This window comes from Tympanuchus pallidicinctus, unplaced genomic scaffold (genome assembly GCF_026119805.1).
Source record: "Tympanuchus pallidicinctus isolate F22 unplaced genomic scaffold, pur_lepc_1.0 scaffold13, whole genome shotgun sequence".
Taxonomy (NCBI): Eukaryota; Metazoa; Chordata; class Aves; order Galliformes; family Phasianidae; genus Tympanuchus; species Tympanuchus pallidicinctus.
This window is the reverse complement of record NW_026294648.1, coordinates 1,975,147-1,989,972: the sequence shown is the minus strand read 5'-3', so window position 1 is coordinate 1,989,972 and position 14,826 is coordinate 1,975,147. Positions and strand designations below refer to the sequence as shown.

Below are 14,826 nucleotides of genomic sequence, written 5' to 3'. Positions count from 1 at the left end.
GTCCCGTTCGGGCGCCGTCGCAGCTGAATTAGGGCGGATGAAACGAGGGCCGAACGGGGCGAGCGGCCGCCTGAGCTGCACGGTGCCGGGTGGGGAGGAGCGGGGCCGCCGGCCGCCGTTCGGTGAGGCTGTGCGCGGAGCCGCTGTGTGCGGCCCGTGGGATGGGTTGGGGCCCTCACAGGTTTCTTTCTCGTGTTTCGGCCCCTGCTCGCATGCTAACCGCTTCTGGAAGCAGGCATGGGGCTGGTTTGATTTTCCATAAATAACTTTCATCTGCAAAACGTTACTTACACTGGAGCAAAAGCTCCGTTAAAGGCTGTCGCCTTTTTGCAGAGATGGCAGAGACTCTCCTCTGCCTCTTGCTTGACAGCAGTGCGCTTTTGTTGCCTTTTTTTCCCCCCCTTCCCTTCTCCGGGCTCTCCATTTGTCAAATGAACGCGTTCTGGCTGTGTTCCAAACTAGTGCTTCCTGACAGCCGCTCTCGGCTGAAGGCTCCTGTCTGCTGGTGGCAGCAGGACGGGTGCCTGGCTGTGGGGCTGGGATGAGCTTCCTCTGGCTGCCGTGCCCCATGCTGTGTGGTGGGCAGGTAGCACCTCCCTGCCGTGCCCGTGTGCTACCCAGTGCCACTGCTTTGGGCAGCCCCATCCTGACACCACAGTGAAAATGAATAGTGGATCTTAAAGCTTGCGCTGTTCAACAGTGTACCTGCAGCTGCACCCTTTGTGAGAAGTGGGTTCCCTTGATAAGGGAATGGTGGCTGCTTTTGGAGGCTCATTTTTGCAGTCTTAATGAGCTGTGCTCCACTTTATGAATTTAAAACCCAGAGTCTGGGCTCTTGTCTCAGGCGCAGAGCTTCCTGGTGTAATCGCATCATCTGCTGACAAATGGATGGAGCTGTTGGAGAGGGTGCATGAAGATGCTCATAGGGCTGGAGCACCTCTCCTGTGAAGACAGGCTGAGGGAGCTGGGCTTGTTCCACCTGGAGAAGGGAGGGCTGCGGGGTGACCTCATTGCAGCCTTTCACTACTTGAGGGGAACTTGTTGATGGGAGGGGAACTGATATTTTCCACAGGCACATAGTGGTAGGACAAGGGAGAACAGATTTAAACTAAAAGAGAGGGAATTTAGGTTAGATGTTGGGCAGAAATTCTGTATTTGGATGGCGATGAGGGGCTGCTGCCCAGAGCTGTGGGTGCACACTGCTGGAAGTGTCCAAAGCCGGGCTGGGTGGCCCTGGGACAGCCAGCACATGGCAGCAGTTGGGGCTGGGGGGCTTCAAGATCTCTTTCAACCCAAGCCATTCTATGAAATGCTGTCAGGATTTGGCTCTCGTTGCTGACAGCAGCATTGCTGCTTGCTGTGTGCCCGCATGACCCAGCAGCTCCGAAGGGCTGTTTGCGTTGCTGACTGGAGCAGATCACCACTGAAGCTGTTTGTGAGGGGAAAGGCTCTGCCTCTGCCCTCTCCGCCATCCTGGCTGCTGGGAAACCTATGGCATCTTAATCTTGCTGGCAGCTGCTCCTTGAGACGAGCCATCTGCTTGCCGCGGGGCTGCTCTGAGCGGAGCACTTCCTCCCTGCCCATGCTGCCTGCAGCTCTGCTGAGGGGCTGATGCTGGAGTGCTGCTGGCTGTCCTGATCATTCCCCATGGCAGGTGTCAGGCCCCAGGGCATGCTGAAACTCCCCAGCCAAATTGATGTCAACCAGGACGGTGGCTTTCTGGAGAGGACAGCTTCTGTGTTCTGGAGGGCCAGCCTGGGCTTTTGGAGCAGCTCCTTCTGTGAAGACTCAGAGTGCCTGTGCTGCTCCATAGCGGCCTTGTCACCTGCATTGATAGAGTTTATGGCTTACAATCAGCATGTTTAGTCTGACAAATCTTTATGGCTTATATCAGTGGAAACTATATCAGTCTGTGTGGAAACTTTCAGGCGCGCCAACTTGTTAAAAATAAGTAAATAAATAAGTACTACCAATAAAAACAGCAGAAAGCAATAAATAGCCAGACCAGATGTGATTAACTCCTGCTTGAGAGTCTCCAGCGCATGGAACGTCAAGGATTTAACGGAGTCCAAAGTAATATTTACTTTATACTTTTATAAGCACAGCACCTTATCAATTAGCAAACTCTAGCTTTAATTGTGCTCACTGTAAGAAGATGGTACCTCTCTGTGGCAGGCTGAGCAGGGTTTCAAAGTACAGCTCTGTGCCTATAATTGCACCTCTCTGCAATCTGTATTGACCTTCTGAAAAAGACATTTGGTTGGAGGAGAACAGCAGCATGTGGGGGAGAGAAGCGGGCAGTAAGAGTTGGTTTGTTTTAAAGGTGGACCTTGACTTAAGATAGAAGCGGACTGTTAGGAGGCTGTGGTGTCAGGGTGCATTAGATTCTTGGTGGTGTGTCCCTGCATTTGGTAAGGGAGGATTCTCTGCTGGTCAAGAAATTGTTGCAGTGATTTTGTTTGGCTTTTCGTGTTGTGTAGGTAGCCTCGAGGAGCGCATCGCCCGATCTGCAGAGGGCTTATTGGAGGAGGAGGTGGCTAAACAGTTCTGGCTACAACCCTAACAGTGCATCTTGGGCTGACGGGATCTGGTTCGAGTCTATAAACTGCATCCATTGGTGAAAAGGGGAAGGAAAGGTTAAATACATAGCACTGCCACTTAACTTGTTCTGCAGGAATTCCACAAAGGTTAAGGCCAGCAGTCAAATGTCTAGAGGAAATGGCATATGGCAAAGAAGTGTGCTTGTGCTCTGCTGGAACTTTGTATGATATTTAGAAACAAGCTATGGCTTTATGAGAGGCAGATGTGACCTGTAAAACTGGTCCTGCTAAAGCAGAGGATTGAGGCGGGATGGCAGGCCCAGGCTGTGCTGAGGCTTCGTGAATGTTGTATAAACAAAAGTTCTGCTCTGCTTTGCAGTGAGCAGGGTTTGCACGGAGCAAATCCAGGGCAGTGTTTGCAGCCTGCAGTGCCTGGAGTTTGCTGGTGTGGACCTGAGAGTAGGTGTTTGGTGCCTGTACTGCAAGTTCATGGCTCCCTCATTTAAAGTTAAGGTTCTAGGGGCATTCAGACAGCTGGGAGTGGTTCAGTGGCTCTGGCTGAGCCTGATTCTCAACCTCATAGGGTCTGTGGGGGTGCAGGAGTTGGGGCTGACCACAGTTCAGAGGTCTGCGAGCACCAGGGGAGGAACTGAGGTTCAGATTGGTGCCTGCTGCTGGTGGCAGCAGTTGATCTAGTTCAGTTTCCTCTGTGCCATAGAAGAATATGCAGGATAGGCACCAACCCTTAAATAGCCTGGAATAGTTGTGCTGAGTGCTCTTGCTCCTTGGTTTTATGGGCTGCTGAAATGTGAAAGGATGAATTAAAATCCTAAGTGACAGCTGTGGCAGCAGAGGCTTCGTTGTGTGGGGTTGCTGCCCTAAAACAATAACAGTGCTTGTTTGCCTCCGGTCCCAAACATGCCACTGAGCAAACAGTGGTCTGGCTCAGTGCTTTCCTGATCATATCAAATGTGCCCTGTCTTCCGCCTGCAGACAGGTGCCTCCTGGCTCACATTGTGCTGACTTGTGTTATTTTATCATTAGCTGCCTCAAACTGCTCATTTCCAGTGAGATCTGGGCTGCCACCAGACTGTTGAGAGCAGAGGCTGATAGTGGCAGGCTTCATCTCATGGGAAGAGGGTGAGCAGTGCATTTTCTAAATCAGTAGTGCTGAATGCCGTTGAAAGTATTTGCTGAAGAATTCTCTGTAGGGAACGTTGGCTGCTGTTATTGTAGATACCGTTAGGCAGATGGGAAGGGAGTATTTCAATCTTGCCAGTGTGAGTGACCAAAAGCCATGCATCAGATCTCTGGGGCAGCCCTCTTCACACTGTGGTGCGCTTCCCAAGTGTGCTGTCTTGGCTGCTGGGCTCAAGAATGATTTCATTTTCCAAGATTTAGAGCCTGGCAGCATTTGCACAAGTCCTAAAGACTCAGAAAGAATGTGAGGGGGGGGTAATGCTGGTGGTTGTTGAATTCATTTGGCAAGTGATCACTCTTAACACTGTTTAACCAAATAGAATTCAGGTTGGTTTCCAGCTCTAGGACCCACTGGGAGCCCATGGAAATTTGTGTTATTTAAAACAATGTTTAGTCTTAATGTGCTCCAGCCTGTTTGGTGGAAGTTTCCCATGCTTCTACCTGTAGAAATCTTCCTTGTCCACAGTAATGGCTGTGTGTGTCTGGCTTGGGGGCCAACCTCACCCAGACAGTCTCCTGGGGCCAGTGGGTGGCTGTTCTGGGCAGGATTAATAAATGTAGTGTTGGTGAGGGCTGTAAAGTGTTCATGCTTGTGTTTCCAGGCCAAGACTGGGCTGTGAGCATGACCTTCCCCAACAGGCTTTTCTTTTGCTTGATACAACCATCTGCTAGCAGGGGTTTCTTTGTTCCTCTCTCTTCTGCCCTCGCCACGCTCAGGATCTCCGAAGGCTCTTGCTAGTCTTCACATTTCCCTGTGTTGCTGCTGTGCATTTACTTATTTCCCTTTTTATAGCCCTGGCTGTTGCTGCCTATTACTGCCAATTTTTGCAACCTTCTCATGTGTCTTGCTGTTGCACATTTACCTCTGTAGTTTGTATGAGGAGGAGGAAGAGATAAGGCATAGTGCCAGCTGCAAAATAAAGCAGGCTGGAAGTGGATTCCGTTTGATTTAGATCATAGTGTGTTCAAGAAGACAGCTTAATTAAAAAAAACTGGAATCATAAGGGGCTGTTGCTTTAAATAACTGAGAAGCAGCCTGGAAGTGCGTGATTCTGTCTTGGCACTGGGTAATGTTTGGGGTGGAGAGAGCAAAGGAGGAGTAGAAGGGGGAGAGACTGGACAGGACTGGGCAAGTCACTTTGCCCAGGCTTAAATTGCTCCTGGAATATCAGTTCAGTAATCCTCCCCGCTGCGAAAGGGAGAGCTTGGTGTGTGTGACTGGAGGCATGAGGATGAAATTTCCACCAACGGTGTCTGTGACTGTGGGAAATCTTCTGGGAAAGGTGCTGTTTGGTCAGATCAGCATTCCTGATAAGACTCGGCCTTCTGCATGTGCTGGAAAGCAGTAATTGTTTCTGTAAACATTATAGCATGTATTAGAGCAGAGCTAGCAAGCAGGCTTCATGGTTTGACTGCTTCTGAGGCCAGGTATGAAGCTTACGTCCATAGCGCCGTGTGATGCTGGAAACAACAGCTTTTGTATTCAGAGTTGCATCACATCCAGAAATTGGGGCTCAGCATGTGCGTGCTGTTGCTTACCTTTCCCTTCTGCCATAAGAGACGCTAATAGACTTGTACAAGCTTGCTTAGCAAGTACCAGAACCCCCCCATTTTTTTAATTATTTCAATGCAGTGAGGTAAGCAGTATTCCAACAGTTGTACCTAAACATGAAAGGCGGTGTAATAAATGCACCACACACATGCCTCAACAGGCAGCATGCTGAGGTGGCAGGAGTCTGCTGGGAGAGTGATGGGGCTCTGCCTTCCTGCTGCAGCACGGGAGGTGGCTCTGTCTCTGGGTGGCTGGCTGACCGTGGTGCAGTGGGAGGGATGCCCAGGGGGCTGAGCAAAGCCAAGGCTGCTGCTCCTCTTAGGCTGGAGGCACAGCTAGACCAATCTTCTGTGTTGCAGGTGCCTCAGCGTGTAGATACAAGCCAGGAGCCAGCCACCACCTGTTGAAAAACAGGATTTGTATTTTGACTCTCTCCTCCTTGAGTTGTTAAACTGACAAGGCTTTTTTTGCTCGTCATCTTTGTGAAGCAACTGAAGTGAAAAGTAGATTTTTTGTCTTCTGCTTCTATTGATGGCTGTTCAGTGCTCAGGGATGGGTGCTGAGCTCTTGCCATGGTGCTTCAAACAGTTCTTGTGCATTCTCTGAAGGTCTCAGTGCAAGGTGGTGCACGCTCTTTAAAAAAGCAGCCTTTCATCCTGTGTCTCTGGCAGAATTTACTCAGCTGTAGCAGTGTCTGCCGCCCTTAATCTGTTATTGCATCTTCATTTCTCAGTCCCGAAGCACTGGGAGAAAACAGTGCATTGTTCTTCCAAAGTGCTGCTTAATTTTTTCAAGAAAAAAAAAGTGCTCCATTTTTATTGATTAAAACAACCCTGCTGCTGCAGTGTCAAATGAGTTGCAGTTAGCTGGCCTTGGCTGCCCAGCTTTGTAAGCGGGGAAGGATGACGTTTAACTTTTGATAGCTGTACCACACTGCTTCCGTTCCTTTCCTTCCCCTCTGAGTGACTTCCCTGGAACGGTGTCCCTTGTATGTTGTGTTCCTGAGGGAGATGTGCAGGCTGGCTGCTGGGCTGGCCGTGAGCTGGGTGCAACATGGGGCTGCTCCCCAGGGAAGAAGCTGGAGCTGTGCTGCAGGGGTCTGTTGGTTGCACAAGGGCTCTGGTCAAAGAGAAACAATGTTGAAACTGCTGGGGCTTAATTTCACTGCCCTCAAACAATGATGCAAAACTTCAGATGTTTGTCAAGGAGGAAAATGTGACAATCTGAAATTTTGTCACTTGTGTGCATGGCATTTTAGCCTTTTCCCTTGTTATGAAACACGTATGTTCCTCTAACAGCACTGCCTCCTATTTATTTTCATGGAAACTACAACAGATGCCAAGGACACAACAAATAAGAGGGCAGAGTGAATTCTCAGCTACAAAACGCTGTTTTTCAACATAGTCACCATCATTAACTGTGCATTTTTGTCAGCGATGAACAGGATCCTGCTTGGCAGTCCAGAATGTGACTTGTTCACATTGCTGTCACCACTGCTGGAACACAGCACCCACCCCCAGTTATGGTTTGGTCTCCATCAACGTTCAGCAAGCACTGATGGGTGTCAGTGGGTGCCACCTCCTCCACGTGGAGGAATTCAGTGGCACGCCTTCCCTTCGTACACACTTCCACATCCAATGCTAATTTATCAAGTTGCCTCTCTGCTGCTATCTGTAGTAGAGCAGTGAAATGTACCAGAATGTTGGTGGAAGGTTCAACCTCTACAGCCATACCGCAGATAATCTGCCTCTAACATTGTGGGCTGAGATAATAAAACAGGAGGTGTTGCTTTTTGGAGCAGCCCTTGTAATTTCTGTAGTTGCTTTATACCTTCTTTCTTCAAAATGCCTACAAAACTATTGCCTTCTTCAAATGCCCAAAGGAAACTGTTGTAGCCAGGTTCCCCCCTGCAGGGGAGGGGTCCCGTTGGGCTGTGTTGCAGCCTGTTCTTGGCAAGGGATGTGATTGGCTTGGCTTTTGCTATCTGAGAAAAGCTGCATTAGAAGATCTATTGTATTTGCCCCAGGTTACATGTCTGCCTTTAAACAGAATGAAAGGGGCTTTCATGAGTTGACTTGTTCTAAAGCAACCAAATTCAGCTCGTGTTTAAACAATGCAAAGCAGTTCCAATGGTGAGCTTTATCTGAACGAGATGAGAAACCTGTTTTAAGTGAGGCTGGAAGAGCGGAGACAGTTTCTGAGCGAGCTTTGACATACAGACCTGTCAAACAACAGGAAGTTAATCATTCACGTCAAAGAGCTTTCTCAGTGTCTCATGCAAGCCTGCAGTTGCCAGTGTTGTGCAAAAGTATTACATGGAGAAATGTTAATTATTTCTCTTAATTTTCTGTGCTATTAGATACCAGAGAGTAACAGCGCTGCTGTGTTCAAGTCAACTGTAGAGGAGGAAGCAGCAGTGCATCGTGATGGCAAGCTTCAGAGCTGAAGCTTTTGCCTGAGCTGCAGAGCCGGGCGATGCTTGGTGTTAGTTGCTGGTGTATTAGAGCTGGAAATGTGCTGCACTGAAAGCAGTGTGTGGTCACAGAGCTGGCGTTGTGGCTGTCAGCCTGAGCCAGTTCTGTTGGGCTGGTAGTGAAACTCGAGTGGTGAATGAGAAATGTGAGAATGAAACAGAAGCTCCTTAAATTCCAGTGGCTGAAAAGTTTCCTTGAAGGAAAACTTGTTTTTCAGCATTTAATTAGCTGGGGAGCTTAGCCTTAACTGGAAGGGTCCTGGTAACGCAGCAAAGATTCAAAGTACCACAGGTACTTTAACAGGCTCTTCACACGTTGTGCTTCATGTTTATTAAATACACACAGTGACAGGCAGAATGCAAAGCCTGCATTGAGCAAAATTAGAGCAGCAAAGATTTCTCTTTTTCTCATAGGATCTGGAAGATAAGGCAAAGAGGGAGTGATGTGTGCAAGACATTTTGCTGCTCTGTGGCCTCTGCCTGCAGACAGCATTAAGCCCACAGGAGTGTGCAGGGGGCAGGGTTTGAGCCTGGAGGACACACAACTGTGACAGCAGCTCCTGTCCAGATGGGAGGATTTGCTTACCAAGGCCATCTCAGAAGGGATGGTTGTTCTGGCTGCAGCAGCAGGTGATTTTCTCGTGGAGCCCTGTGCGTGGTTTGTTCTTGTGCATCAAGTGCATCTGCTGTAAGCTGGAGATGCGTTGCAGTAGGACTGAATTTTAATTATGGTTAAGGGAGCATTAAATTTTCATCCTGGCTGAGGAAATATGCCTGCTATGCTTTCACATAGGCCTAGCAGCTGTCTTTTGGAGAGCTGCCGTGGCCTTCCTGTGTTGCTGTGCTCTCCATCAGTTTTAGGTCAGGAAAGCTGGTGTCATTATGGCTGGGTCTCCGGAGGACCGAGCTTCCTACCAGTCTTCCTGCTGTGGCTGTAATTTCTGGGCTTTTAGGTCTTGTCCTGTTTTATTCATTCCACCTGCAGTGGTTGTGGAGCTTCTTCCTAATACACTTTCTTTATCATAGGAAGGCTTTAATAGCAGTGAGCCTGGGGTATGGACAGAAAATATCATACTGTTGTTAAGGGAAACACAGAGCGTTCCTTAATGTGAGTCTCTGTCTCACTTTGTGAATCCCCATGGTGTCTGGAGGCTGTGCTGTTAACTACCTGGAAGGAAGAGCAACTACAGCAAGTGTCAACAGAGAAGGGAGAAATGAGTGTCCACTACTGGTTGTAGTTGATCAGTATCTGTGAAAGTCACTTCTCTCTTCTTTTGAAAGGAAGAAAAAAAGAAAAGGCAGAAATTTCAGGTTTGACACTGAACACATCCTGACGGCTCCTCAGAGCTGCTTCAGTGATGTCAGCACTGCCACACTTTGCTGTCAGCAGTGCAAGGTACGGGGCTGCAGAGGTATCAGTGCAGTACGTGGGCACTGACCTGCCGTGCAGGCACTGCCTTGACGCATGCCACAGGGTCTCACCACACTCAGCAGTGCTTCAGAGCTGGCTTATCTGCAGCGTGCTTAGGAGTAGCACTGGGTGACATTGATCCCCTGCCAGCGCTGGAGCAGGTGTTCACTGTTCAGGAGTTAATCCTGCTGGCTCTGTGCACGTTTTGCATGCTGAATTTCTCTACTGAATTGCCAGCCCTTTCACTGTGTTCCTACAGAGTAGGAATGAATGGCAGAACAAGGAAGGTCTCTGCAGGCACAGTTGAACGTGGATACTTACATTGGTATAAATAGATGAAACTCCACTCTGCGTCTAAGTAAACCTGATACAGGAAGGTAAAAACTGTGATCCCCGGTCCTGTACTCTCCTTGCGTGCCAAATGCACTTGTGTGCTAGCTCTCCTTCCCTCACCCTGCAGAACCTTTGAATGCTTGTGTCTTGGCTGTGCCTGCTTGTGTCTGCAAAACAGCCTCTTCCGGATTTTCACCGTTGTGCCGTGCTGCCTTATCATCTGGGAGGAACCTTTTGCAGATCTCCAGACCTACACAGGCAGATTGTGTTTGTCTGAAGATCTGACTAACTTTCCCTCTCTAATTTCATAGGAGATGGAAAAGGAGAGGCTGAGAAATGTTTAACTAAACGGGTTTTGCTTCTGTTCAGCAATGACCCTATTATTAACAGCTTAATCTCACTTTCTAACTTTTTTAAAAAGCTGTAGCAGAAAGCCTTGCTTAAATCACAGGAGCTGATTCCTAGGCCAGAGATGTAAAGCCCACTTTCCTGGGCTCGGTAACATGTTGCAGTGCCTGTCATGGTGAGATCCCTCTAGCTGCTCAAGGAGTGCTGGGTGCAGGCTGGCCTCACTGCTTTGATTCTAGCAGTGCAGCAGCAGGCTAAATGTGGGTTCTGGGCTTTGAGCTAACAGGGCACTGCTGAAGTAAGTAAGGCAGAGGAGGGAGGCCTTGTTTTCTGTGACGTAAGGGTGATGTCCCTGTGATGGTGAGCAAGTGTTGGCCTGGGTGAGCAGGGGCCTGAGGCTGTAGGGGCAGTTTCTGAATTCCTTTCCCTGTTGTCAGCACAAGGCATTTGGTTAGCTGTGTGTGCTGTCATGTTAGCCCATCTGTAAGTGCCTTTTATAATGAATTGTCAGCTCTAAAGCCTTGCCCCCATAATGCAAAGTACTGAAGATGGGCACTGATGTAGGTCAGCAGGGGCTTGTTGTGGGGTAGCAGTGCAGATGCTGGTAGACACAACCACCCTCTCAATCTGCCCTTGTTTCTGCAATGTCAAAGCTCTCACTTGCAAGGTGTGCTTTCTTCATGGCTGGTGAAAGTCTAACTGCCACGGCTGCCGTGCCTAAACTGAGCTCTGACCTCAGCACACAGCCAGTTTGCTCCTTTGTGAAGCAATGCCTCCTCTCCTCCACCCTCATAGGTGTAAATAAGCATTAATGTGTTGCACTGAGACCAGCAGCTTGTGCCTGAGTGAATGAGGAGCAGAAACAGCTGCCTGAGGTGCCTTCCTCCCTTCAGTGGCTGCAGTCAGTGATCTAAAGTCCTGCCGCATGACCGCTGATGTGTATTGATTCAAAGTAGCTGAAATTGTGAGAAATATCTGAGGATGGGAGGAAAAAAATGAAAAGTACCAGGAGAGAATATTCTCTTCTAGTGAATCGTGGTGAAGTGATGATCTGAAACTAAAATTGAAGTTGTCTATTTTTTTTTTAAAGGGTGTGAAACTCCATCTCACCAGGTGCCTTAGTAGTTGAAATGGTGTTGCACGTTCATGGTGACAATTCATTAACAGGCATCCCTATGCTACTTGCCATATTGCACTTAACCACAAGCTATATTTGACTGGTGAGGCAGAAGGCAGTACAAGCTTTTTGGCAGGCTTCTTATTTTCTTGCTGTCACAATCAGTTCTCCCACGCTTTCCTCTACTCTTACGAAAGTAGAAAGTCTCAGCTCCTGACCTGACCCCATCTCTAATTCTTTGCTTGCTCCTATCACCTGCTTCCAGCCTGTTTGGTAACTGCCATACCAATCCCAGCTCATCATAAAGGATGGTAGCTGCACAGCCTGGCTGCCTCTTATTTCACCTCTGGTCTGAGATGCACTTCTCATTACAGGAGGCTTTCTGACTAGAAGATGAGGTTAGTCACACTGGGGAAGATTGCTGGACGTCATGTTTGAACATCTTGGGTCAAAGACATCACACGAGCAAGATAGACAATTAATAAGTGCATTCTCAAATGAGAGCCTTTTGTGTTTTAACACCGGTTTGAGGTTTGATAGCAGAAGGTTGGATGAGATTGCTTAATGGAGAGAAAAAATTGGTCTCCCCGATAAAATTGGTTTGGCTGGGATGTTAGTTAAAAATAGCACTTCTGTAACAGCCTTTGCTTCATCGTGTGATATCTGTTGTGAATGTCGTGCAGCTGATGGCTTAATGCCAAGGAGCTCCTTGCTGGCTAGTCTGTGAATCTACTTTTCAGCCAGTGATTATTTGCTCATCTCCCCTTTTCCGTTTCTCCTAAGAACAACTTTGTGCTTGGGCTACTTAATGTTCCCACCAATAGCATGAAGTGTTCTCAGCAATTGCTTTGTCACTTGAAATGGAAGCATCTTTGTTCAAGTCATTATTTAGGGACCAAGGTTGCTTGAAATTCCTTCTGACAGTAAAGCTCTTTGGTCCCTCTGGATAGCTTGCTGTACTGTTACAAGGGAGTTTGTCGTCTACTACTGACTGTTGAAAAGGCAAGCACAAATCAATATTCTCTTGTCTCTAAATTTACATTTGAAACCCACTGCATTTGTAGTCACCACAAGATTTCGCTCCAGTGTTTCTCAGTTATTTCTAGAGCGTACAGAAGCAAAGGTTGGTCCATATAGCTTTGGTTGTTTGATGCCTCAGTGGCACAGTCAAATTTAGGGCAGAGGGGTTAAGAAGTAGCAGAGCAGGGAGGGAAGCAGATTCATTGCAGGAAGCATCTGTAAGCTGCCAGCTCTGTGCCTGGCATCTGGGCAGGAGCTGACCTGGATGTGTGTATGATTGCTTTTCAACTTCACGCAGCTCAAAGGCAAGCTGAAGTGTAAACTGTCAGCATTGTGTCTGAAACGATGATGAGTGTCTTACATGGGAGTGAGGAGCCGTATGGAGAGGAATGGTTTCTGAATACAGTTCGGCTCATAAGTAATCAGACGTACTTGTTCAGCTGAACAAGAACAAGGAGATGGCACTGACTCTATTAGTTATATTAAAACTGCAGGTGCCAGCAAGAAGCTTAACAGTTTGTTCTTTGGCTCTTGAACTGGGGCCTCTAAGCTGACTGGAATACAGCTGTGGTGAACGTGGGTTCTGTTTCTCTTTTGCAGGTGCAGGAAGCATCGTTGCCATTATGATTGGCAACCTGAAAGGCATGGAGATCCTGCGCCGGATTGAGAGTGGCCTGAAAGTGACCATGGTTATTGAAGTGGGGAAAAAGCATGGTCCCTGGATGAACCACTATTCCATCTTCTTTGTCTCCGTGTCGTTTTTCATCGTCACAGCAGCAACTGTGGGCTACTTCATTTTTTATTCTGCTCGCAGATTCAGGATCACGAGGGCCCAGTCCAGGAAGCAGGTGAGTTGGTGTTGTGTCTGTCGCTTACTGTCCCCCTGAGCCACCATGCTGTGGATGATGAAGCTGAAATAGTGCTTGAGCACCAAGATGACTAAATTTCTTTCCAAAGGAAAGAGAGTGTGAGCTAAGGGAGGTATTTTTAAACAGCTAAAAACTCTTCAAAGAAATGGCAGCAAGTCACCTGTCTGGTTGTCTTGAGAGTGTAACTGGTCATGCTTAGCCAACTTTCTCCTACAGATTTTACTTCCTGAAGAGCAATGCAGCAATAATACTGATGTAGTGGGGGAAGTGAGAGAGCTAAACTGCTTTTAGCTGACCCTCACACTTCCCACATAGCACTGCCTGTGTGCTAGCTGTAATGCAGTGTAAGACAGACTACTGACGTGTCTCCAGAATGGTGCACGACTTCTGCCACCTCAGTATAGACCACAGGCTGGGAAACTGCGTCTTGTTGAAAGCTTTTATCTAACTGAAAGCTATCAGAGTTGCCGTGACAGCCTCAATTAGGTGTTGAATAAAAGCCACTGTTGTGTTCTTTTTAAACCCCAGGCAGGCCATTGTTAACGAGTTAAATTTCTGGGTGACTCTCTTTTGTGCAATTGTCCGATCAGCTGATATAACAAATGCATACAGTTTTGCCTTCAGTCCCAACTTGCCCCTGCTCCTTCAGGGCTTAAGGAAAAGCCTTAAAGTGAGGTCTATGTCCTAGCATGATTCCTGTCAAAGAGGGTGGGCAGCAGCAGGAACAAGCTCTGAGTTGCTCATGTACAAGTACTGTTGTTGTTGCAAAGGAGACCTGTGGTATATGCAGTGCTGCTTCTTGCAGGAGTTACTTGAACTGTGAAAGAAGAGTTGTTATGTGACCTCTAACTCCAGCTTGCTTGGGGAACTACCTCGAGATCAGTAGCTAGATAGAGAAGTGGCATTCTGCCGTTGAAGGAGATGTGCCCTGTTGAGCTTCACTGCTATCTTGGGGATTTTAGGCCCCCTGAACAGATCATTCTGAAAACACTTCGAGGCTAAAAGCTGGATGCAGGTGTTGAGATTTAGGCCAGTTTTGGGCTTGTGTAACATTTTAGGACTGACGTTTTAGGCTCTGAAATGCTAACTTGAGTAACCACTGTTCTTTGCTGTCCTTCACCTCAGTCTCTCTCCCTGCTGTGGTCACAGGGAATGTGGCTGCTGTTGAATGCTGAGTTCTTTCTGGTAACCGTAGCACCTAGCTCAGTTTGGTCGATGTTCGTCTGAAATCCTGTTGTTTAAATGTAGTCTTGTGGATGATGAACAGACCTCATTTTAGCCTCTTTGTGTTCTGATATGCCACACTTGGAAGTAACGCGGAAACACAAAGGAGTAGTTGAAGGAGCAGGACTGGAAGTTGACAGCTGCCTGTGAAACGCAGCATTGCCACTCCTGGATGTCACACTAAATTGCCTCTGTGGTGCCTCTCGTGAGGAATGGCACAGAGCCCGGTATCTTGATGCTGCCCTCTGCATAGCATCTGTGGACAGAGGTACGCTGTCTCTTATTGATGAATTTCTTCTTTCCCTGCAAACTGCCCCACTGAGAGAACTTGATTCCAATCACAATAGGCTGCCCTAGAAACTGATCTGCGGAAGATGCTGTTAATCAAATCACAAGAAAATCTTCTCTTCTTTGAAGGCATTGAACAGAGCAGCTGTGGAAGTGCAGCTCTGTTCTGAGCTTTTAGGCTTTCAAAGAGCTATGGCTGTTATTAATGCTTAGTGGTAGACAGCACTGGGAAAATCCAGTTGGTTTGGCCCGCTCCTTCTCTGACTGTTTCTATCTTGGGCTTTGTGTACACACAACACAATTTAGTCTAGATTGAAAAATAACACTGATGAATGACATGCCAGTTCCACATGATTTCAGCTGATGTGAAATTAAGGAGCCATGAAGTGCTTTATGAAGTACCAGAATCGAAGAAAGATTCTCTGACATAGTGGAATAAATGTACTACTTT

The 14,826-nt window shown here is 47.8% G+C and overlaps 1 protein-coding gene across 2 annotated transcripts in view; it reads left to right on the top strand.

The window, feature by feature from the left end:
• Positions 1 to 14,826, top strand: part of RNF128 (ring finger protein 128) — a 36,060-nt gene that overhangs the window by 9,938 nt on the left and 11,296 nt on the right. For both annotated transcript variants that reach the window (XM_052673138.1, XM_052673137.1), the window contains exon 2: positions 12,595 to 12,842. In XM_052673138.1, coding sequence (XP_052529098.1) covers positions 12,595 to 12,842 — 248 coding nt within the window. The remainder of the gene's footprint in view (positions 1 to 12,594; positions 12,843 to 14,826) is intronic.